Consider the following 24,986-nt stretch of genomic DNA (forward strand, 5'->3'; position numbering starts at 1 on the left):
CTGAAGAGGAACCATGAGGTCAGAACCTACCCTCTGCTGAGGACAGAAGAGGAACCATGACATCAGGACCTACCCGCTGCTGATGAATGAAGAGAAACCATGAGGTTAGAACCCACGCTTTGCTGAGGACAGAAGAAGAACCATGAGGTCTGGACCTACCCACTGCTGAGGAATGAAAAGGAACCATAAGGTTAGAACCCACACTCTGCTGAGGCTAAAAGAGGAACTTTAATATCAGAACTTACTCTCTGCTGAGGACAGAAGAGAATTCATTAAGGTTAGGACTCACCCACTGCTAAGGACAAAAGAGAACCCATGAGGTCAGGGCTCAGCCACTGCTAAGGACCACCATGTAATGAACCCACCCACTGCTCAGTACAGGATAGGGATGTCAGGACCCACCCACTGCCGAGGATAGAAGAGGATCCATCATGTCATGGGTCTGACATCAGGACCCACCTATTGCTGAGGACAGAAGATAACCCATGAAGTCAGAAACTACCCACTTTTGAGGACAGAAGAGAACCCATAAAGTCAGGACTCCCCCACTGGTAGAGACAGAAGAGGCCCCATCATGTTGCAGACTCATCATATAAGGACCCCTCCACCACACTGCTGAGGACAGAAGATGACCAATGAGGTCAGGACCCACCCACTGCTGAAGATAGAAGAGAACCCATGAGGTCGGGACCCATCCACTGCTGAGGACAGAAGAGGGCCCATCAAAAAGAGGACACATGAAGTCAGGGCCCACTCACTGCTGATGACATAAGAGAACCCGCAAGCCAGGTCCCAGCTACTGTTGAGGGCAGAAAAGGACCCATCATGTCACAGACCCATTACATCAGGATCCACCCATTGCTGAGGACAGAAGAGGACCCTATCATGTCACAGACCCATGATGTCAGGAACCAGCCACTGATGAGGACAGAAGAGGACCCCTGAGGTCAGAATCAACCCACTGCTGAGGACAGAAGAGGACCCATGAGGTCAGGACCCACTCATTGCTGAGGACAGAAAAGGACCAATGAGGTCAGGACCCCCCCACTGCTGATGACAGAAGAGGAACTGTAATATCAAAGACCCATGATGTCAGGACTCACAAACCACCCATTGCAGTGGACAGGAGAGGACCCATCATGTCATGGACCTGTAATGTCAGTTTTTTTGTTTTTAAATTTCACCTAATGTGTTTGATATCTGGATACATCGTTCTACAAACAGACACAGAGAGGCTTTGTGATATCTACATCCTGTTTGTACACTGTGGTGAAAGGTGGTTTGATGGGTAAGTGTTCCAGTGATTGGAATAAGATAATCTTACTGCTTGCTGTCTGAACTTTCTCCAGGTTCCTCACAGATGCTTGAATGCTCTCAACTTCTCTGGAAAGAGAACCTGTAATGATAACAATTGTGTCTCATCTCAGATTACTGCGGATCTACACTCCAGTACACACACGGAACATTAAAGAAAACTTCATAGATACCTGATAATATACAGTTAAGCGCTGATAAAATGACACAAATGTATTCTCAAAATTGTTTAAAGTACAGCACATGAGAGCCACACCCGGCCTATTTACAGAATCCACAATGTATAGGCAATAAAAAAAATCACTTGTTTCACAGTATAACATTGACTTTTCCACCCTAGAATAGACACCTCCTTTGTTGTAGGCACATTAGATGACTTCAAGATCCTAGATGACAGTAGCAGGGTGGATCTCATCCTTTATGCCAGTGATGGTGAACCTTGTGTGTTGCGTTTGTTAAAATATGATTTTTTTTTTTTTTTTTAATCAGACATAACATTACAGTGGTTACTAGATTTTTTGTCATGTTTTGGCTTGAGTAGATTTCTCAAACAAATGCTGCTGCATACAATGGGTACGTAGACACCATTGTTGTATTCAATTGACAGTTTCAACAGTCCAGTGTTTACACAGCTACAGTAAACAGGTATGTTGTCTGTTTGGTAATTATGGTAAACAGCCTGACACAAAAAAAGGGGATTCAGGCATAAACTAGGAACATACATCATCATTCTTTAAGATCAGAAGCCACTCATCATGCAAGGAGGTGCCTGGTCTCCAGAAGAATCATTGTCAAGGGAGATCACAAACATACAGTAACAGAAGATAAGTAACTTTTAAGTGTATTTGTACTGTTATAGACCATAGGCTGTTCATTTGCTAGGCATTTTGCTTGTTATAGATATCTGTAAGTCTTGTATTGTATTCCTAACATTGTTATAGTTTTGTATGTACAGCATCTTTGTATAGTAAAATCAAATTTACACACTGCAGAAGTCTCAGCTTCCTTGCTTATACCACAAAGTAACCTTGCCAGATAGACGCAAGCAAAACACCTTGGCACTCAAGGTGTAGTGCCATGTTTTGGAACTACATTTCCCATGATGCTCATGCACTCTGCAGTGTAGTTGGGCATCATGGGAAATGTAGTTCCAAAACATCTGGGGTGCCAAGGTTCGTCATACCCTGCCTTAGGCCGTGCCCTTGCCCTACCCAGGTAACACATGCTACAGGATGGTTTATTGGATGGTGAAAGGTTGCGATATGCAGTTATAAAGCCTCTATCCTCCCTAAGGATCACCCACTATTATGGGTCAATAGAAGAGGGCTAATAGAATAGTATCCTCTTTTATGTTAAAGGAATAATCCCTGAGACCCCTCCAAGTGTTTCACAGATCCCAAGGAAGTGGAATATGTGGAACCCATGAAATGCATTGTGACATGACCATTGAGACCATTATACACTCACCATTCCTCATCTGTGACATTTCCTCACCAACACGTTTATCTGAAGAGGAAATAGAAAACAATGTCAGATAAGGTTCTTCAATGTTGGAAAACTCACATCAGCAAACACAGTTTAAAAATAGATAAAGATATGGTCTCTAGATTGCACAGACGTGGTCTGGGTGTTGTCCAATTTCACAGTGGCCATTATAAGGCCCCATTGAATTCCATTTAATCTTTTTGGAATTAAGAAGCTGACCTTTCATATATTGTATACTGTATATTGTGTATATTTTCATGGTAGGTGCACCATTCTATTAATTTGTCAGTGTAACCCCTCCAGGTATTTATGACCTCTCACAGATAACACAATACTTCCCCCGATAATGCCCTCATCAGCTTCAGAAGGACAGAGCCATCTTCATTCAGACATCATCCAGGGTCACCATCTATGTCTTGGACTAACTAAGATGCCAGCTCAGTGATGACACAGTAATTACATTTCTGGTGCCTGTGTAGTTCTTGGATGTGTTCACAAATGTCTGCCACTAATTAGTCAAAGTCATAAACTGGAGCTCAAAGGTGGAGCCTTTCTGAAATAATTATACTGCTCCTGCTATTTTCTGCCTGCTCTTTTGCTAGCGGTGGCCTGGTCTTCTCCATCGCCTTCTTTGTTCTTCTTCCAATGTTGACATAACGCTCTCTCCCGCTGTAATGCTGGGTACGCGGTGTGCAACGATTTATATAGGCATGGAGGCGTGGTCACCGGGTGATGTCACCTGGTAACCCCGGTCCCCCTATGACATCACCGCCCCATCATTCCCTGGGTGGGGACTCACACGCCGTTTTTCGGGCAAAGAGGGTTCCCCTTAAAATCCATACCAGACCAAAGGGTCTGGTATCGTCCGAGGGGAGAACCCCACGCCAATTTATTTTTTTTTCATTTTGGCGGGTTTCCCCTTCATCCTTGGCACACAATTCGCACCGCAAGTCGGATCATGATGATCCAACTTCTGGTGCAACTTCTATTCAAATCAATGGGCTCCCATAGGGAACCATTGATTTTTGAATAGAGGCAGAGAAACGCCGAACGAGGCTTAATGCTCTTTTTACATCGTTAACCCTCGTTTAACACCTGGCGTTTCCAGTACTGCTCCTGAACGCGATTTTATGGAGTTCAGAAAACAGCCCATAAACTCCACTGATGATAAACGTCCAACAACGTCCATGTGTGCATGGACACATAGGATAACATAAAGTGGAGTTTATGGGCCTTTAAAAAAAAAAAACGTCCAAACTTCAAAAAACTTCTGTTTATGAGCTCCAGGGTGCATGGAGCCTAAGGGGTAAGTTCATGAACTTAATCAAAGTTCAGACGCTAAATTCAAACCCCAATATCCCAATATATTAGAGATACTCACAGGAAATGAACAGGAAAGTCATGAGGGTGACCAAAATAATGAAGACCAATATTAGGAGGACCCCCAGGATTAGCATCACCCGGTACTGTGTATTCTTGGCAGCCGGAATCCCTACAGACAGAGAAGATAGTGAATAATGGTGCGTGTATCAGACGGTATAATAATCCTCCAGAATTCTTATCTCATGTAAAGACATTTTATATTCATCCCGGATCATCTGTGTGCTCATTCCCTGCATAGAAATACATAATCTTCTACTATAACTGTATATATATATATATATATATATATATATATATATATATATATATATATATATATATATATATATTTATATCACAGCTATCATATAATAATCTTCCACTATAACTGTATATGTATATATCACCTCATGTTATTTCATTATCATGATACAGCCTAATGAGAGTGTAGGTTCTGGTTCATAACCTAATACTGTATGTCTACTACATTTCCTACTACCATATGTCTACTACATGTCCTACTACTGTATGTCTACTACATGTTCTACTACCGTATGTCTACTAGATGTCCTACTACTGTATGTCTACTAGATGTCCTACTACTGTATGTCCAAAAAATATTGTCTTAGGATGTTTAAAAAATGTTGTCCCACAATGTCCAAAAAATAATGTCCGTGATTTCCAAATATAATGTCCTGCAATGTCCAAAAACAATGTCCCACTATGTCCAAAAAAATAATGTTCCATGTTGTCAAAAAATAATGTCCCAAGATGTTCAAAAAATTATGTCTATGATGTCTAAAAGTTCATTTTCCTTAATGTCCAAAAATAATATCCCACAATGTCCAAAAAAGTATGTGTCTACAAACAGTCCCACAATGTCCAGAAATAATGTCCCTTGATGTCCAAAAAAATAATGTTGCATGTTGTCAAAAAATAATGTCCCAAGATGTTCAAAAATTATGTCTATGATGTCTAATGCCACATACACATGACGGACTTTCCGGCAGACTAGGTCCGATGGAATCAGTCCGTCGGACAATCCGATCACGTGTGGGCTAATCCGATCATTTTTCGTTTAAAAAAATCAGATGGACCTAGAATTAGAACATGTTTCAAATCTGTCCGATGGACTCAATTCCTATTGGGAAAACCGTTCGCCTGTATGATGGCCCAACGGACCAAATACGACGCAAGGGAAGCTATTGGCTACTGGCTATTGAACTTTCTTTTTTTAGTCCTTTCTTACGTCATCACGTTCAAAGTGAATGGACTTTCGAACGGACTTAGTGTGACCAAGACCGTTTGTTCAGAAAGTCAGTCGGAACTCCGCCTAAAGTCCGTCCGGAAGACCATCGAATCGAGTCTGCCCGGAAAGTCCGGTCGTGTTTACGCTGCATAAAAGTTAATTTTCCATAATGTCCAAAAATATTATCCCTCAATGTCCAAAAATAATGTCCATGATATCCAAAACATAATGTCCCAAGATATCCAAAAATAATGTCCAACAAATTGCAAAAAGTATGTGTCCTACAAAGTCTGCAAACAGTCCCACGATGTCCAAAAATAATGTCCCTTGATGTCCAAAAAAATATTGTCCTATGATGTCCAAAAATAATGTGCCCTGAAGTCCAATAAATAATCTAATTTGATGTCCAAAAAAAATAATATCCCACAATGTCAGAAAAAAAAAAAAAACAATGATGCATCACTATTCAGCTGAATGGAAACATTGATGGCGAAGTTGCTGGCTGACATCACTGAGCAAATATGACCATGTGGTGATATTTGGTCAATGACATCTGCTATCATCCTCAGTCCAACTATCTACATTCAGATGAATGGGGGCAGGGATGCTCCATTGGTTGCTCAACCTCTGACAGCCACAGTCCCCTGCCAACCACAGACCTGAATGGGAAGCTGTCACTCATTAGTGGCAGTAGTAATACTGCTACTAATGAACACCTTCCTTGTGAATCAGGAGGTTCACTGCAGTGGGTGTGTGAAGAAGTCATTTAGTTGACCTGTTAACTAAAACGCAAGGGAGCTAAAGTTTGGGGCAAAACCTGAACTCTTATCTCTAATTGTGAGTGTCAGAATTAAGGTCTCTCACAAGCCTGTCATTTGTAGGTGGTAGCAGCTTGGATATTAGTGTATGTGTGCATTGTGGGAACTTTGGGATTTCCATTGGGTTGGCCAATTTCCAAGGAGGAGCAATCGACGGCAATGCTTCATGCAACAGGTCATGTGAAGGAAACTGGATTTTCAGTTTCCTCAGAGATTAGAAAAGCTTTCTTTGGAGATTAGAAAAGCCTTCTGTGTGATGATAGTAGTGAATTAATGTTCACTATTTTCACAATAACTTTCCTCCCTGACAATCAGGAGGCAGTGCGTCAGACCAGTTTCCTGATTGGCCAAAGTGCCAGGCCACCCTATTGGATGCCTAGCAATTAGGAAGAGGAGTGAAGGGCACACATGCTGGAGTGGCTGCATTTGACGGGCACAAATGGCTGCATTTGACAGGCACAAATGGCTGAATGGCTGCATTTGACGGTCATAAGTGGCTACATTTTTTGGGCAAAAATGGCTGCATTTACTGGGCACAAGTGGCTGCATATGATGGGCACAAGTGGCTGCATATACTGGACATAAGTGGCTGCATTTGATGGGCACAAGTGGCTGCATTTGTTGGGCACAAGTGGCTGCATTTGTTGGGCACAGAGACTGTATTTGGTGGGCACAGTGACAGCACATGATGGGCACAGTGGCTGTATTTGGTGAGCACAGTGGTTGCACATGATGGATACAGTGGCTGTATTTGATGGGCACACGTGGCTGCATTTGGTGGGCACAAGTGGCTGGATTTTGGTGGGCACAAATGGCTGCATTTGATGGGCACAAATGGCTGCATTTGATGGGCACAAATGGCTGCATTTGATGGGCACAAATGGCTGCATTTGATATGGGCACACGTGGCTGCATTTGGTGGGCACAGTGGCTGCATATGCTAGGCACAGTGGTTGCAAATGATGGGCACAGTAGCTGTATTTGGTGGGCACAATTACTGTATTTGGTGGGCACAGTGGCTGCATATGCTGGGCACAGTGGCAGCATATGCTGGGCACAGGGGCTGCATTTGATGGCAAAGTGGCTGGATTTGATGGGCACAGTGGCTGCACATGATGGACACAGTGGCTGCTTATGATGGGCACAGTGGCTGCTTATGATGGGCACAGTGACTGTATTTGGTGGTCACAATGGCTGCATATTATGGGCACAGTGGCTGCATTTGCTGGGCACAGTGGCTGCATTTGCTGGGCACAGTGGCTGCATTTGCTGGGCACAGTGGCTGCATTTGCTGGGCACAGTGGCTGCATTTGATGGTCAAAGTGGCTGCATTTGATGGTCAAAGTGGCTGCATTTGATAGGCACAGTGAGGCTGCAATTGATTTTTTTTAAGTATTTTTCAGTTTGTTTGCGCCCCTCCCCCCTCCCCGCCGCTGCCATGTATATCGTATTTAGGTATAAAATGTATACTAAATCAGGGCAACCAATGAGATGCTGGTTTTTATTACCTCAATACAGATATAGTAAAAGGTGATTTCTGATTGGTAGATCCAGTATAGCAGTATTAGTATTAGTAGACATGTGTTCTATAAATGAAGACTCTGGTCTTCAGCTGTCCATAATAGATTAAGAGGATACCCCCTCATTATAATAACTTACCTTTGGCTTTTGATGCTTTCTTAATCCTTTTTAAATGAAGATCACCCATATTGGTATATGTATTTTCCTCATAAGAGAGCTCTGAAGAAGAACACAGACCTTAATATACATGTTGTAGATTCCAGGGAGGATTTTCAGGTAATTTAATTCAGATATAACGGCGCTCTACACAGCATTTTATCAATAAGAGATGGAGCTTTTCTGAAATACGATACTATTGACATTGTGACTTATCTGGAATTTATTCTTGGAGAATTGAAAAAGTTACTGACGCCAATGATAAATTCTATAATATATCGACTTACATAACAATGTATACTAAAGCATTTTAAGCATTTAGCAGAACAACTTTGGGATCATTAGAATTTAATTGTATTATTACTATCACGACTTAAGACTCATCTTCCAGGAGGGTCGGAGTAGATGACCAGGACTGGTTGAGGCAGCGGTGCAGATGGGCCAAAGTCACAGAGCTGACACCGAATGTTTGGAGAATCTGCTTCCTTCGCAACAGCGAGAGCCCTGAAAAAGGTTGGGTCTTCACCTGAACATCTAGAGGTAGAGAGATCGTTCTACAGGTGATACTCAGGCTGTGGTCCTCTGACTCACCCAAGCAGATCACAACATAGGAGTTGCAGAGTTAGGATTCCCCACTGCTACATGGCCAAACATGCAGCATTTCCTTCAGGGATTTAAACACAGAAAACAGACCTTGGATTGTTTTCTGATGTTTTATTAGTTGATAATGTGGCTGGGGTAGGGATATATGGGATGCCCAACTTGAAAAATGTCTAGAACTATGAAAAAAGGAGACAATCCTATTTACAGAAAGTCCTCTTCTTCCTTCCAGCTGCACAATCCTGGTTCACATGTACAGCTCCTGCTGATCACTCCAGGGGAACTAACAGTCTTTAGTCTTAAAGTGATTGTAAGCCTTCGTTTTTTTTTTTTTTTTTACTGTAAAATAACAAACATATCATACTTACCTCCACTGTGCACTTTGTTTTGCACAAGATGGCCCCAATCACCATCTCCTGGGGTCCCCCAGCGGTGCTCATGGCTCCTCCTCGCATCGGTAAGCCCTCTGGGAGAAGTGCTCTCCCTGGGGGTTACCTTGCAGGTGCACTCCCATGTCCAGCATTTGTGTGCATAGACACAGAATTCCGGACTCAGTCCTGTCCCCCCCCCCCCCCAGCACCCGCGTCATTGGATTTGATTGACATCAGCGGGAGCCAATGGCTGCGCTGCTATCAATCTATCCAATCAAGAGGCGAGAACTCTGGGAAAAGAGGAAGAGCTCATCTCCACCAAAGGGAACAAAGGGCTCAGGTGAGTAAAACGTGGGGGGGGGGGGGCAGTCACTGTCAGAAGTTTTTTCACTTAAATGCATAGGATTACAACCCCTTTAACTCAGAAGCTGCCCTTTACAGGCTGGGAGCATCCTGTCCCATTGTGGATAAAATAACACAATATGGAGTGAACAGCATCTCCTTATGCCCTCCTGTAGACCCTGAGCCCAGTTCTACTGCTGCAGAAGATGCCAGCCCACCCTTTTACTTCTTGCCCCAGTCCCCCTGACTGACACAATCCCCCAGTCCTTCCTTACTGGAACACACTTCCATGGAGATTCCCCAGGGCAAAGATGAAGACTTAAGCATACCACTGTCTTTAGAGAGCATTGCTAAAGCTGACAGTCTCTCCTCTTTGTGTTGTCCCATCTTTGTTTGCTCTCTCCCGCTGCCTATTCCGGTATGAATCCTTCCAGTTGCCTCCGATTGTGGGATCCTTCCAGGCCAGCTATCCCGAACTCCAGCCCAAAGTAAAACTCCTCCCCAGCAGGGGTCCCTCAAGGGCCACCAACAGCCTTTCCACAGCACTACCCCATCTTCCACTTGACTCCCTTGCTGGCATGGCCCAAGTCTTTTTTTAATGGGATTTTCTTAGTCCCCTCCCATCTCACTTTTGGTTATTGGCTAAGGTCCCATAAATAGTTATGGCAGCTTCTCCTCACCTCTACCCTCTAGTTCTAGAACATTCTCTGATATTCCAGATACCAGGGGGAGGCACCAGTAACCTGCCAGGATGAGTCATCCAGCCCTAACCACTAGTAACCCTAACCCAGATTCAGTGACTAATCCCAGAGCCAGCCAAATGCTTTGACCTGCACTGCTATTCTAGTAGCACACGCTAGAGGGTGCTATACCTGCAAGGGAGAAAGTGAGAAAATAAGAAGTAAAGACACATCAATTAAGAACCAGTTGGACTTCTGTGTAACACTGATGGACTGGGCAACCACTGGTGTGCATCTGCGTGAAAGTTGATCCAACCTACCAATTTTCCATCAGGAATCAATGAAGTTCTATGTAACACATATAAACTGGACAATTACTAGGGTGGATCTGTATTCACACAGACCCATGTCAGTAATTGCCCATCAGCTAGGAACCACTGAACTTCAGGATCTTTCCAGTCTCTTCGAAGAGAAATCATAGTGATCCACCTTCTGACTGGTTAAAGCCAGTAATAGATCATATTTAGAAGTGATCTGTTGCTGTACAACTATACAGCAGGTCTGGATTAGTTATTAGAGGCTTAATTCCAACTCCTCATGCAGCTGTTCAGCAACAGACCATTTCTAAATGTGCAAAAAAAAGTGAAAAAATAGCAAATAAAAATGAATGTACAATGATTTGCCCCATTTTTATCACTGACCTGCACTATGCAGTAGAAATAGAGCAATGTCCATGTTCAGGTCCTAAATGTCTTCCATATATACAACATATGGGGTACTAAGGAGTTGTAACCAAATGTTAACCCTTACATACAGTATGTATGACAAACCTTTGCTTAAAAAAAATATGCATCCGTAATTTGCTCATATTGCTGAATGTGTTTAGGCTGGCCAACTGCATCAAAGTTATCCCCCTCTGGACAACTGCGTCAAAGTGGTCTCTCTCTGGTCAACTATGTCAAAGTGAGCCCTTTCTGGTCAACTGAATAAAAGCAATCCCTCTCTGGCCAACTGAATCAACGTAGTTCCTTTGCTGGCCAACTATGTCAAAGTGACCCCTCTCTGGTCACCTAAATCACAGCAATCCCTCTGCGGTTAAAGGGGTTGTAAAGGTAAATTTTTTATTTTCTACATAGGTTCCTTTAAGCTAGTGCATTGTTGGTTCACTTACCTTTTCCTTTGATTTCCCTTCTAAATGTTTTTTTGCTTTGTCTGAATATCTCACTTCCTGTTTCTCCTCAGTAAACTTCTCACCATCATCCGAGCTGGTGGTTAGTCAGCCAGAACAGCTTACTGAACAGCTTACTGGGGTGAAACAGGAAGTGAGAAATTTAGACAAAGAAAACAAAGAAAAAAAACATTTAGAAGGGAAATCGAAGGAAAAGATAAGTGAACCAACAATGCACTAGCTTAAAGGAACCTATGTAGAAAATAAAAAAATTACCTTTACAACCCCTTTAACTGTGTCAAAATGATCCCTCTCTGGCCAACAATGTCAAAAGGGATCCCTCTCTGGCCAACTGCATCAAAGTGATCCCTCTCTGGCCAACTGCATCAAAGTGATCCCTTTCTGGCCAACTGCATCAAAGTGGTCTTTCTCTGGTCAACTGCGTCAAAGTGAGCCCTTTCTGGTCAACTGAATCAAAGTAATCCCTCACTGGCCAACGGCATCAACGTAGTTAATTTGCTGGCCAACTTTGTCAAAGTGACCCCTCTTTGGTCAACTGTGTCAAAGTGATCCCTCTCTTGAGAACTGCGTCATAGTGATCCCTCTCTTGTCAACTGCATCAAATTGAGCCCTTTCTGGTAAACTTAATCAATGTGATCCCTCTCTGGCCAACAGTATCAAAGTGATCCCTCTCTGTCCAACTCAAAAAAGTGATCCCTTTCTGGCCAACTGCATCAAAGTGATACCTTATTGGTCACTGAATCAAAGTGATCCCTCGCTGGACAACTGCACCAATGTGATTCCTCTCTGGTCAAAAGCGTCAAAGTTATCTTTCCCTGGTTAACTGCATCAAATGTATTCCTTTCTGGTCAACTGAATTAAAGTAATCCCTCTCTGGCCAACTGAATCAAATTCATCCCTCTCTGGCCAATTGCATCAAATTTATTCCTTTCTGGTCAACTGAATCAAAGTAATCCCTCTCTGGCCAACTGAATAAAGTTATCCCTCTCTGGTCAACTGTGTCAAATGTATTCCTTTCTGGTCAACTGAATCAAAGTCATCCCTCTCTAGTCAACTGTGTTACAGTGAGCCCTTTCTGGTCAACTGAATTAACGTGATCCCTCTCTGGCCAACAGTGTCAAAGTGATCCCTCTCTGGTAAACTGAATCAAATTGATCCCTCTCTGGCCAACTGAATAAAGTTATTCCTCTCTGGCCAACTAAATCAACTTGATCCTTCTCTGGCCAACTGCGTCAAAGTGATCCCTCTCTGGCCAACTGCATCAAAGTGATCCCTCTCTGACCAACTGCGTCAAAGGAATCCATCTCTGGTCAACTGCATCAAAATGATCCCTTTCTGGTCAACTGTATCAAAGTGATCCCTCACCGGACAACTGCACTTATGTGATTCCTGTCTGGCCAAAAGCGTCAAAGTGATCCCTACCTGTCTAACTGAATGAAAGTGATCCCTATACTCCGCAGACTTAGGGCTAACCTGAACATTAAACTGGTAGAAATTAAAGAAATTAAATACAAACAGTACAAACTAGTGGCTTACGCGGATGTCAACCTACTATTCCTCACAGACCCCATTACCCATTCCTAACATCTTAAAAGATTCCTCCCCCTTCAAATCTCTCTGCAACCTCCAAATTAATCTTGCAAAATCCAGGGCCCTCAACGTTTTCTTACCCGCCACCACAGTGACACTTTGTCAAGCTAACTTTCTCTTTGGTTGGGATACACGCGCTATTACCTATCTTGGTATCCAACTAACAGTAAAACTAGGCAATCTATATTCCAGAAACATTCTCCTCATTCTTAAAAATTAACAGGAACTCCACAACTGGAACAAGGACACCTTCTCTTGGTTCGGGAGAGCAGCAATTGTAAAAATGAACATCCTCCTCAGACTCCACTGTTACAGACTGTACTGATCAAATTAACTCTATAATTTTTTGCCACATACAAACAGCTATGCCTAAAGATTATCTGGCCTCCAAACATATGCGTGTGAGTTGGGAAAAATTAGTAAAGCCTACAATGAAAGGAGGTATTGGCCTCCCTGACATACAAAAATACTATTGGTCATGCCATCTGGCCAGAATTGTTGATCGGCACCTGCACACTAGGAGTAAAGCTTGGATTTGATTCAAGGGGGTGTTCTCCCTACTGCCAGTTCACCATCTTCCATGAATAAGCCATCTAGGGACCCCGAAGTAGAGTAAGAACCACCTCTTAATTGGCCCCACGTTGCAGATGTTTCGGAAAGTTTGTAGGAGATTGAGTATTGCCTCCTCACCCAGACTCTTGACCCAACTTGACCGAAATCCAGACTTTGCCTCAGGTATTACACACTCTGCAACTAACAGCAAACACAAACCTCTCATTCAGAGCAGAATCCTTCTTTGATAAGGGTAAGCTGGTACCCTTCCAAACCCTTTCCTCCTGATTCCCTGACACAGACATCCCTTTCTTCAATTTCCTTCAGATAAGGCACTTCCTACTTAGCTCCAAACCACAATCCAACTGGTGCAGAGATCATACACCTTTTGAAGCAATAAGCACTAGATCTGAACCCCAAAGACATGTACTATCAGACATGTACTCTATATTGTTTACTAATGTCTCTCCCAAAGATAATATGACCAGCCAAAAATGGAAAAGGGAACTTGCAACAGACCTATCACAGGAGGAATGGGATCATATCTTTACCCATATACACAAAGGGTTCTTAAATGTCCCTGCACAGGAAAATGGATTTAAAATATACTCCAGGTGGTACAGGACCCCTGACGGAATACATATATTCCACCCCAGCATTCCTCCACTCTGCTAGCAATGCAACACTTTTCAGGGGTCGCTACTCCACATTTGGTGGGAGTGCCCCCAAATTCAACCCCATTGGAAAGAGGTACACCGTCTTATCTCCCAAATAACAACCTACACCCCAGACTTTACACCAGCTCAATACCTACTCCACCATACATCTATTCCCCAATCGGCCTACAAAAGGTCTCTCACCCTACACCTCTTCAACGCAGCAAAACTATGCATACCCATTCATTGGAAGGATAGTTCTCCCCCTAGCACCTCTGAATGGCTCCAAAGAGTAGGGAAAATAGCTGAGATTGAAGATCTGATTCACCAGGCATTCACTCTGCTAGCAATGCAACACTTTTCAGGGGTCGCTACTCCACATTTGGTGGGAGTGCCCCCAAATTCAACCCCATTGGAAAGAGGTACACCGTCTTATCTCCCAAATAACAACCTACACCCCAGACTTTACACCAGCTCAATACCTACTCCACCATACATCTATTCCCCAATCGGCCTACAAAAGGTATCTCACCCTACACCTCTTCAACGCAGCAAAACTATGCATACCCATTCATTGGAAGGATAGTTCTCCCCCTAGCACCTCTGAATGGCTCCAAAGAGTAGGGAAAATAGCTGAGATTGAAGATCTAATTCACCAGGCATGGAATTCCCCAGCAAAGTTCCATAAAACTTGGGCCTGTTGGCTTCATTTTAAGGAACCATCAGAATACCACAACATCTTAACCAATTCCCCATAGCTTGACCTGGGGGACAGAGCTGTACATCTAACAAATATAATGGACAACTATCCATAGACATACACCCACCCCCCACCCCCACACCTCTCTTCCCATACTTGTTTTCCCCCATAATAATACATAAGGCTCACAGACGAACTCTAGAACTAGACTGCTTGGAACTCACACAAACTCAAACCATCGACTAACCTTGGAGTTTAGCCATTATACCAAGACTCCGAAGTAGAACTTTGACCTATCCGTAGAATCTTAGCCCTTGTACACACGGTCGGAGAATCTGTCGGAATGAGTCTTATCGGACTGTGTCGTCAGATAATCCGACTGTGTGTGGTATGCATCGGACTGATTCCATCCGAATCTCCGTGTTGGAAATATTTCCCGACCAACTGGGCCGGACGGACCTAATCCGATCATGTGTAGAGCATTTTCATCGGACCAAGTGCCACGCATGCTCAGATCAAATTCCTACATCAAAGCTATTGGCTACTAGCCTGAATGTAGTCCCATTGTAACGAAATGCAACAGTTTTGGACACAATCTGTCGGACTAAATCTGACGGGCAAAATCCGACGGATTTGGTTGGCAAAATCTCTGACCGTGTGTACGTGGGCTAAGACATTGTGAATCGTGCATACCACAACTGGGAAACTGGCAAGACAGCAGAAGAAAACCGGACCGGTAATGCCCTTACCCACGCACAGTTAGTTCCTGACAGGGGTGTGTGGGTGTCGTGGTGACATACCCGATTTCCCATTGACTCTTACACAATTAACCCCACAATTGTTTCACCAACAGAGCCATACTTGTTCATCTAGTTCCAGGACCTACTATAGTTTTACATGTTTTAGTTGATCTATGTGATTACCGATTTGATTCTATGCATTCTATATGTACCTCAATCGTAACATTGTATTTCAAATGACATACTGTTCATTGTCTAATCTCATGTACCATGCAGAAACTTGGGGATGTGGGGATGAGGCCCTTGTCCCCATCAACATGGGGACATGGTGCTTTGAGGGGTCACAGACCCCAAAAGCATCCTCCCAATGTTGAGGGCATGTGGCCTGGTACGGTTCAGGAGGGGGGGGCGCTCTCTAGTCCCCCCTCTTTTCCTGCAGCCTGCCAGGTTGCATGCTCAGATAAAGGGTCTGGTATGGATTTTTAGGGGGACCCACACATCAATTTTTTTTTTTAAATTTGACGTGGGGTTCCCCTTAATATCCATACCAGACCAGAAGGGTCTGGTATGGATATTTAGGGGGAACCCCACGTCATTTTTTTTTTTTTTAATTTGACGCGGGGTTCCCTTAATATCCATACCAGACCTGAAGGGCCTGGTAATTGAATTTGGGGGAACCCCACACTTTTTTTTTTTATCAATGACTTTCAATGACTGTTCTCTGTATTACGGGAGCCGACAATTCATTATAGCCGCGAGTGATTTTAAAGGACTTTTTTTTCTGCAGAAATGACACTTTGTGCAGGGACAGTTCTAAGCACGGGAAACATGCGCCCCTTCACAGGCATACTATAGACACCCCCCAGGTATGAAATTTAAAGGAATATTACACTTTTATTGTTTCACTTTAATCATTATTAAAATCACTGCTCCCGAAAAAACTGACATTTTTAAAACTTTTTTTGCATTGATCCAGGTCCTCAAACACTTTTTAGGACAGTAACTTACATATTAGCCTTTAAAATTAGCACTTTAGATTTTGAACGTTCGAGTCCCATAGACTTCAATAGGGTTCTAAAGTTCACACGAAGTTTAGGTCTGTTTGCAGGTTCTGGTGCAAACCGAACAGGGGGGTGTTTGACTCATACTTACTGGTCAACTGTGTTAAAGTGAGCCCTTTTTGGTCAACTACATCAAAGTGATCCCTCACTAGCCAAATGCATCAAAGTAATCCCTATGCTTGCCAACTATGTCAAAGTGACCCCAATTCTATCCCCCCCCCCCCCCCCAATATTAATCAATGATCACATCTACAACCTACCTGATTCCCTCTCCTGATTTTTAGCCCCCTTCATTGCAGGCTGCAGACAAACCCGATTCTGTGCGCTGCTCAGTCTGCCTCTTCGATATCTGTTGATTTTATCTTTAGGAACGTCCTAAAATAAGGTGTTGCCACATACTGCATTTCAGTTTTAGGAACTTAGAAATGCTGATATAAAGAGGAAGTGCATGTATTTCTGTAATATTCTGTAGAAACGTGTGCCCGCTCATGAACTTGTTGTTATTTAATCTCAGTGGTTTATGGACTATGATTGATGTATAATACATTTGCTTGAACTACTAATCATTCAAATAACATTTGAGCTGAGCTTGCAATACTTTATGTCACACTGTATTTGCTCAGCAATCTTTAAAACGCAATTTATTTGGAAAAAATACACTTTGACGAATAAAAAAATAAATAAAACAGTAAAAATGAGCCTGATTTTTTTTTTTTGTATAATGTGAAAGGTAATGCTAAGCAGAGTAAATAGATATCAAACATGTTGTGCTTTAAAATTGAGCACACTCATGGAATGCCGACAAACTATGGTACTTAAAAAGTTCCATAGTCGACACAAAATTTTTTTGTGGTTACCTGTTTAGAGTTACAGAGGAGGTCTAGTGCTAGAATTATTTTTCTGGCTCTAACGATTGTGGTGATACCTCACATACGTGGTTTGGACACTGGCCATCTGCATCAAAGCTTTTACCTATGGACAACTGCATCAAAGTGGTCTTTCTCTGGTCAACTGCGTCAAAGTGATCCCTTTCTGGCCAACTGCATCAACGTAGTTCCTTTACTGGGCAACTATGTCAAAGTGACCCCTCTCTGATCAACTAAATCACAGTGATCCCTCTGTGGTCAACTGTGTCAAAGTGATCCCTCTCTGGTCAACTGCATCAAAGTGATCCATCTCCGGCCAACTGTGTCAAAGTGACCCTCTATGGCCAAATGCACCAAAGTGATCCTCCCTCTCTGGTAAACTACATCAAAGTGACCCCTTTCTGGTCATCTGAATCAAAGTTATCCCATTCTGGTCAACTGAATCAAAGCGATCCCTCGCTGGCCAACTGCATCAACGCGATCCCTCTCTGGTAAACTGCATCGAAGTGATCCCTTTCAGGTCACCTGAATCAAAGTGATCCCTCCCTGGCCAACTGCATCAAACTGACCCCTTTCTGGTCATCTGAATCAAAGTTATCCCTTTCTGGTCAACTGAATCAAAGTGATCCCTCTCTGGCCAACTGCATCAATTGTATTCCTTTCTGGTCAACTGAATCAAAGCGATCCCTCTCTGGCCAACTGCATCAATTGTATTCCTCTCTGATCAACTGCATCAAAGTTATCCCTTTCTGGTCAACTAAATCAAATGAATCCCTCTCTAGTCAACTGTATTAAAGTGATCCCTCTCTGGTAAACAGTGTCAAAGCGATCCCTCTCTGGCAAACTCAAAATAGTTATCCCTCTCTGGCCAACTGAATAAAAGTGATCCCTTGCTGGACAACTGCACCAATGTAATTCCTCTCTGGCCAAAACCGTCAAAGTTATCCTTCCCTGGCCAACTGAATCAAAGTGATCCCTTTCTAGCTAACGGAATCAAAATGATCCCTCGCTGGCCAACGGCTTCAAAGTTATTCCTCTCTGGCCAACAGCATCAAAGTTATCCCTCTCTGGCCAACAGCATCAAAGTGATCCCTTTTTGGCCAACCTAATCAAAGTGATCCCTCTCTGGTCAACTGCATCAAAGTTATCCCTTTCTGGTCAAGACCTTTCTGATCAACTGAATCAAAGTGATCCCCCTGTGGTCAACTGCGTCAAAGTGTTCCCTCTGTGGTCAACTGCGTCAAAGTGATCCCTCTCTGGCCAACTGAATAAAGTTATCCCTCTCTGGCCAACTGAATCAAATTGATTCCTCTCTGGCCAACTGCATCAAATGTATTCCTTTCTGGTCAACTGCATCAAAGTTATCCCTTTCTGGTCAACTAAATCAAATGAATCCCTCTCTAGTCAACTGTATTAAAGTGATCCCTCTCTGGTAAACAGTGTCAAAGCGATCCCTCTCTGGCAAACTCAAAATAGTTATCCCTCTCTGGCCAACTGAATAAAAGTGATCCCTTGCTGGACAACTGCACCAATGTAATTCCTCTCTGGCCAAAAGCGTCAAAGTTATCCTTCCCTGGCCAACTGAATCAAAGTGATCCCTTTCTAGCTAACGGAATCAAAATGATCCCTCGCTGGCCAACGGCTTCAAAGTTATTCCTCTCTGGCCAACAGCATCAAAGTTATCCCTCTCTGGCCAACAGCATCAAAGTGATCCCTTTTTGGCCAACCTAATCAAAGTGATCCCTCTCTGGTCAACTGCATCAAAGTTATCCCTTTCTGGTCAAGACCTTTCTGATCAACTGAATCAAAGTGATCCCCCTGTGGTCAACTGCGTCAAAGTGTTCCCTCTGTGGTCAACTGCGTCAAAGTGATCCCTCTCTGGCCAACTGAATAAAGTTATCCCTCTCTGGCCAACTGAATCAAATTGATTCCTCTCTGGCCAACTGCATCAAATGTATTCCTTTCTGGTCAACTGAATCAAAGTCATCCTTCTCTGCCTAACTGCGTCAAAGTGATCCTTCTCTGGCCAACTGCATCAAATTTATTCCTTTCTGGTCAACTGAATCAAAGTCATCCCTCTCTGGCCAACTGCATTGAATTAATCCATCTCTGGTCAACTGCATCAAACTTATCCCTTTCTGGTCAACTGAATCAAAGTAATCCCTCTCTTGTCAACTGCATCAAAGTGAGCCCTTTCTGGTCAACTGAATCAACTTGATCTCTCTTTCGCCAACAGTGTCAAAGTGATCCCTCTCTGGTCAACTGGTTAAAGTTATACCTCTCTGGCCAACTAAATCAAAGTGGTCCCTCTCTGGCCAACTGCATCAACGTAGTTCCTTTGCTGGCCAACTATGTCAAAGTGACCCCTCTCTGATCAACTAAATCATAGTGATCCCTCTGTGGTCAACTGTGTCAAAGTGATTCCTCTCTGGCCAAATGCATCAAAGTGATCCCTCTCTGGCTAACTGCATCAAAGTGGTCTTTCTCTGGTCAACTGTGTCAAAGTGAGCCTTTTCTGGTCAACTGAATCAAAGTAATCCTTCAGTGGCCATCAGAATCAACGTAGTTAATTTGCTGGCCAACTATGTCAAAGTGAGCCCTCTCTGGTCAACTGAATCAAAGTGATCCCTCTATGGTCAACTGTATAAAGTTATCATTTTCTGCCCAATGGAATAAAGTTATCCCTCTCTGGCCAACTGAGTCAAATTTACCCTCTCTGGCCAACTGCATCAAAGTGATCCCTCTCTAGCCAAATGCACCAAAGTGATCCCTCTCTGGTAAACTGCATCAAAGTGATCCCTTTCTGGTCATCTGAATCAAAGTTATCTCTTTCTGGTCAACTGAATCAAAGTGATCCCTCCCTGGCCAACTGCATCAACGTGATCTCTCTCTGGCCAACTGCATCAAATGTATTCCTTTCTGGTCAACTGAATCAAAGTCATTCCTCTCTGATCAACTATATCAAAGTTATCCATTTCTAGTCAACTAAATCAAATGAATCCCTCTCTAGTGAACTGTGTTAAAGTGATCCCTCTCTGGTAAACAGCGTCAAAGTGATCCCTCTCTGGCCAACTCAAAAAATGTATCCTTCTCTGGCCAACTGACCAAAAGCATCAAAGTTATCCTTCCCTGGCCAACTGAATCAAAGTGATCCCTTTCTAGCTAACAGAATCAAAATTATCCCTTGCTGGCCAACTGCTTCAAAGTTATTCCTCTCTGGCCAACAGCATTAAAGTTAACCCTCTCTGGCCAACAGCATCAAAGTGATCCCTTTTTGGCCAACCTCATCAAAGTGATCCCTCTCTGGTCAACTGCATCAAAGTTATCCCTTTCTGGTCAAGCCCTTTCTGGTCAACTGAATCAAAGTGATCCCTCTGTGGTCAACTGCGTCAAAGTGTTCCCTCTGTGGTCCACTGCGTCAAAGTGATCCCTCTCTGGCCAACTGAATGAAGTTATCTCTCTCTGGCCAACTGAATCAAATTGATCCCTCTCTGGCCAACTGCATCAAATGTATTCCTTTCTGGTCAACTGAATCAAAGTCATCCCTCTCTAGCCAACTGAATAAAGTTACCCCTCTCTGGCTAACTGCGTCAAAGTGATCCTTCTCTGGCCAACTACATCAAATTTATTCCTTTCTGGTCAACTGAATCAAAGTCATCCCTCTGTGGCCAACTGAATTGAAGTAATCAATCTCTGGTCGACTGCATCAAAGTTATCCCTTTCTGGTCAACTGAATCAAAGTAATCCCTCTCTTGTCAACTGCATCAAAGTGAGCCCTTTCTGGTCGAATGAATAAACTTGATCTCTCTCTCGCCAACAGTGTAAAAGTGATCCCTCTCTGGTCAAATGAATAAAGTGATCCCTCTCTGTCCAACTAAATCAAAGTGATCCCTCTCTGGCCAACTGCATCAAAGCAATCCCTCTCTGGTTAACTGCATCAAAGTGATACTTTTATGGTCATCTGAATCAAAGGAATCCCTCTTTGGTCAACTACATCAAAGTGATCCCTGTCTGGTCAACTGAATAAAAGTGATCCCTCAAAGGACAACTGCACCAATGTGATTCCTCTGGCCAAAAGCTTCAAAGTGATCCCTATCTGGCCAACTGAATGAAATGAATCCCTTTATAGCCAACTGAATCAAAGTGATCCTTCCCAGACCAACTGAATCAAAGTGATCCCACTCTGGCCAACTGCATGAAAGTGAGCAATGTCTGGTCAACTGCATTGAAGTTATCCCTTCCTGGTCAACTGTGTTAAAGTGAGCCCTTTCTGGTCAACTACATCAAAGTGACCCCTCACTAGCCAAATGCATCAAAGTAATCCCTATGCTTGCCGACTATGTCAAAGTGACCCCATTCCTATTACCCCCCCCTGAATATTAATCAATGATCACATCTACAACCTACCTGGTTCCCTCTCCAGATTTTTAGCCCCCTTCATTGCAGGCTGCAGACAAACCCGATTCTGTGCGCTGCTCAGTCTGCATCTTCGATATCTGATGATTTTATCTTCAGCAGCTTCCTAAAATATGGTGTTGCCACATACTGCATTTCAGTTTTAGGAACTTAGAAATGCCACAATAAAGAGGAAGTGTGTGCGTTTCTGTAATATTCTGTAGAAACATGTGTCCACGCGTGAACTTGTTATTTAATCTCAGTGGTTTATGGACTATGATTGGGTTATAATAAATTTGTTTACACTACTAATCATCAAAAATAACATTTGAGCTGGCAAATAATTAGACCAGGCCTACTGCATTTCAAACACTTGTTGCTTACAAGTTAAAATCAGTATTTATTGCTTGAAAATTACTTAGAACCCACAAACATTATATATATATATATATATATATATATATATATATATATATATATATATATATTAGCAGAGACCCTAGAGAATAAATTGTGCGGTCATTCCACTACTATATTTCACGCCGTATTTGCGCAAAGATCTTTCAAACGCAATTTATTTGGAAAAAAATACACTTCAATGTATTTATTAAAAAAAACAGTAACGTTAGACCAATTTTTTTGTATAATGTGAAAGATGATTTTACGCAGAGTAAATAGATACCTACCTGTCATGGTTTAAAATTGAGCACACTCGTGGAATGGTGACAAACTATGATACTTAAAATGTTCCATAGGCGACACTTTCAATTTTTTAGAGGTTACCTGTTAGTGGTTACCAGTTTAGAGTTACAGAGGAGGTCTAGTGCTAGAATTATTGTTCTCGCTCTAACGTTTGTGGTGATACCTCACATGCGTGGTTTGAACACAGTTTACATTTGCAGACCCGACTTAAGTATGTGTTTGCTTTGGCGCGCGAGCACGGAGGGATAGGTCTCTTTAAAAAAATAAAAAATCTTATTTATTTTTATTTTTTTATCCTGTCCCTTTAATTTATTTATTTTTTATCACTTTTATTGCTGTCAGAAGGAATGTAATAGTTGGTGACAGGTACTCTTTATGGAGAGATCTGGAGTCTGTAAGACCCCAAATCCCTCTTTTGCACTTGAAAGTATTTAAAACACAAAGATCGGTATTTTTGAATGCTTTTGTTTTCTGAAAACTGGCGCTGTTGGCTCTCCAGTAAACTGGAAGTAACGTCGTGACATTGTGACGTCGCTTCCAGGTTAGTACATCCGAGATCCGATCAAATCCCTGCCGGCTGGTTGCTCAGGTCTGCCGTTTGGACGAGAGAGACCAGGTGAGCAGCAGAAGGTGGCAGGGGGGGATGTCCCCTCCCGCTGCTTGTAATAACAGCCGAGTGGCTACTTAGCCGCATTGGTTATTATTACTAGAGAGCTGACCATCGGCCTCTAAAGAATGGTACCGGAGTGATACATCATTGGTTATTGTCAGTGATGTAAGTAACGGAGTTAAAGTAAACGGTGTTACTTAACGCCGTTACTTTAAAGGGTAACAAGTAATCTAACTGATTACTCTTCTCCTCATGGTAACGCCATTCCCATTACATGGGCGGCGTTACCGCAATTACATCCACCAAAACGGGGGGCAGTAGATGTAATTGCCGTAATGCCACAATGACATCTACCGCCACTAGGGGCGCAACGGATGTCACGTGCCACGATCCGGAGCGCTTCGCAGCCTCGGCTTTAGGAAAGGCCGCGGCTTCGGCCTAGCTCCGGAGCGGCGGCCATCTTGGTGCACCCGTCGGCCATTTACAATGTGATTGCTCTGTCAAATAACGAATTGGTCACTTGTAAACAAACTGGCGTCCTCTCTCCCCACTGTGTGCTGATCTGTACAGCGGAGGGGAGAAATCGGATGGCAGCAGCGCTGTGGGCTGCATCTGTAGTACCCACAGCGCTGCTCTGTGAAAATTGCAGTCACAGCCATCCCTCCATACCCTGCCAATACTCTGCAATTCCCTGCCAATACTCTCCAATTCCCTGCCAATACTCTGCCATATCCAGCCAATACTCTGAAATTCCCTGCCAATACTCTGCCATATCCAGTCAATACTCTGCAATACCCTGCCAATACTCTGCCATATCCAGCCAATACTCTGCAATACCCTGCCAATACTCTGCCATATCCAGCCAATACTCTGCAATACCCTGCCAATACTCTGCAATTCCCTGCTAATACTCTGCCATATCCAGCCAATACTCTGCCATACCCTGCCAATACTCTGCAATTCCCTGCCAATACTCTGCAATACCCTGCCAATACTCTGCAATACTGTGCCAATACCCTGCCAATACTCTGCAATACCCTGCCAATACTCTGCAATACCCTGCCAATACCCTGCCAATACTCTGCAACACCCTGCCAATACTCTGCAATACCCTGCCAATACTCTGCAATACCCCGCCAATACTCTGAAATTCCCTGCCAATACTCTGCAATACCCTGCCAATACTCTGCAATACCATGCCAATACTTTGCAATACCCTGCCAATACTCTGCAATTCCCTGCCAATACCCTGCCAATACTCTGCAATACCCTGCCAATACTCTGCAATACCCTGCCACTACTTTGCAATGCCCTGCCAATACACTGCAATTCCCTGCCAATACCCTGCCAATACCCTGCCAATACTCTGCAATACCCTGCCAATACTCTGCAATTCCCTGCCAATACTCTGCAATTCCCTGCCAATAGGGATGAGCCGAACACCCCCCTGTTCGGTTCGCACCAGAACCTGCGAACAGACCTAAACTTCGTGTGAACTTTAGAACCCTATTAAAGTCTATGGGACTCGAACGTTCACAATCTAAAGTGCTCATTTTAAAGGGTAATATGCAGGTTACTGTCCTAAAAAGTGTTTGGGGACCCGGGTCCTGCCCCAGGGGACATGGATCAATGCAAAAAGAAGTTTTAAAAACGGCAGTTTTTTCAGGAGCAGTGATTTTAATAATGATTAAAGTGAAACAATAAAAGTGTAATATTCCTTTAAATTTAGTAGCTGGGGGGTATCTATAATATGCCTGTAAAGGGGCGCATGTTTCTGGGGCTTAGAACTGTCCCTGCACAAAGTGTCATTTGTGCAGGAAAAAAAGTCTTTTAAAATCACTTGCGGCTAAATTGTCGGCTCCCCGTAATACAGAGAACATTCAATGAGTGTTCTCTGTATTAGCCGACAATTCATTCATTCATTGATTAAAAAAAAAAAAAGCGTGGGGGTTCCCCTAAATTCAATTACCAGGCCCTTCAGGTCTGACATGGATATTAAGGGGAACCCCGTGTCAATTTTTTTTAAA

General features: G+C 43.2%; 1 protein-coding gene across 3 annotated transcripts in view; it reads right to left on the reverse strand.

Moving 5' to 3' along the window:
* The window catches only part of LOC143964305 (C-type lectin domain family 10 member A-like), an 82,118-nt gene extending 60,376 nt beyond the window's left edge, over nucleotides 1–21,742 (reverse strand). The window contains exons 1-5 of one of the 3 annotated variants that reach the window (XM_077474003.1): nucleotides 21,660–21,742; nucleotides 7,888–7,968; nucleotides 4,181–4,291; nucleotides 2,782–2,820; nucleotides 1,325–1,396 (exon numbers count right to left, since the gene is read on the reverse strand). In XM_077474003.1, coding sequence (XP_077330129.1) covers nucleotides 1,325–1,396; nucleotides 2,782–2,820; nucleotides 4,181–4,291; nucleotides 7,888–7,968; nucleotides 21,660–21,693 — 337 coding nt within the window. In that variant the 5' untranslated portion in view covers nucleotides 21,694–21,742. Of the gene's footprint in view, nucleotides 1–1,324; nucleotides 1,397–2,781; nucleotides 2,821–4,180; nucleotides 4,292–7,887; nucleotides 7,969–16,646; nucleotides 16,733–21,659 lie in introns of those variants that run through there. The other 2 variants (XM_077474004.1, XM_077474005.1) reach the window with 2 other exon arrangements.
* Between the last annotated feature and the right edge of the window lie 3,244 nt (nucleotides 21,743–24,986).

This window comes from Lithobates pipiens, unplaced genomic scaffold (assembly GCF_037356315.1).
Source record: "Lithobates pipiens isolate NorthernLeopardFrog02 unplaced genomic scaffold, aLitPip1_a1.2 Scaffold_8, whole genome shotgun sequence".
Taxonomy (NCBI): Eukaryota; Metazoa; Chordata; class Amphibia; order Anura; family Ranidae; genus Lithobates; species Lithobates pipiens.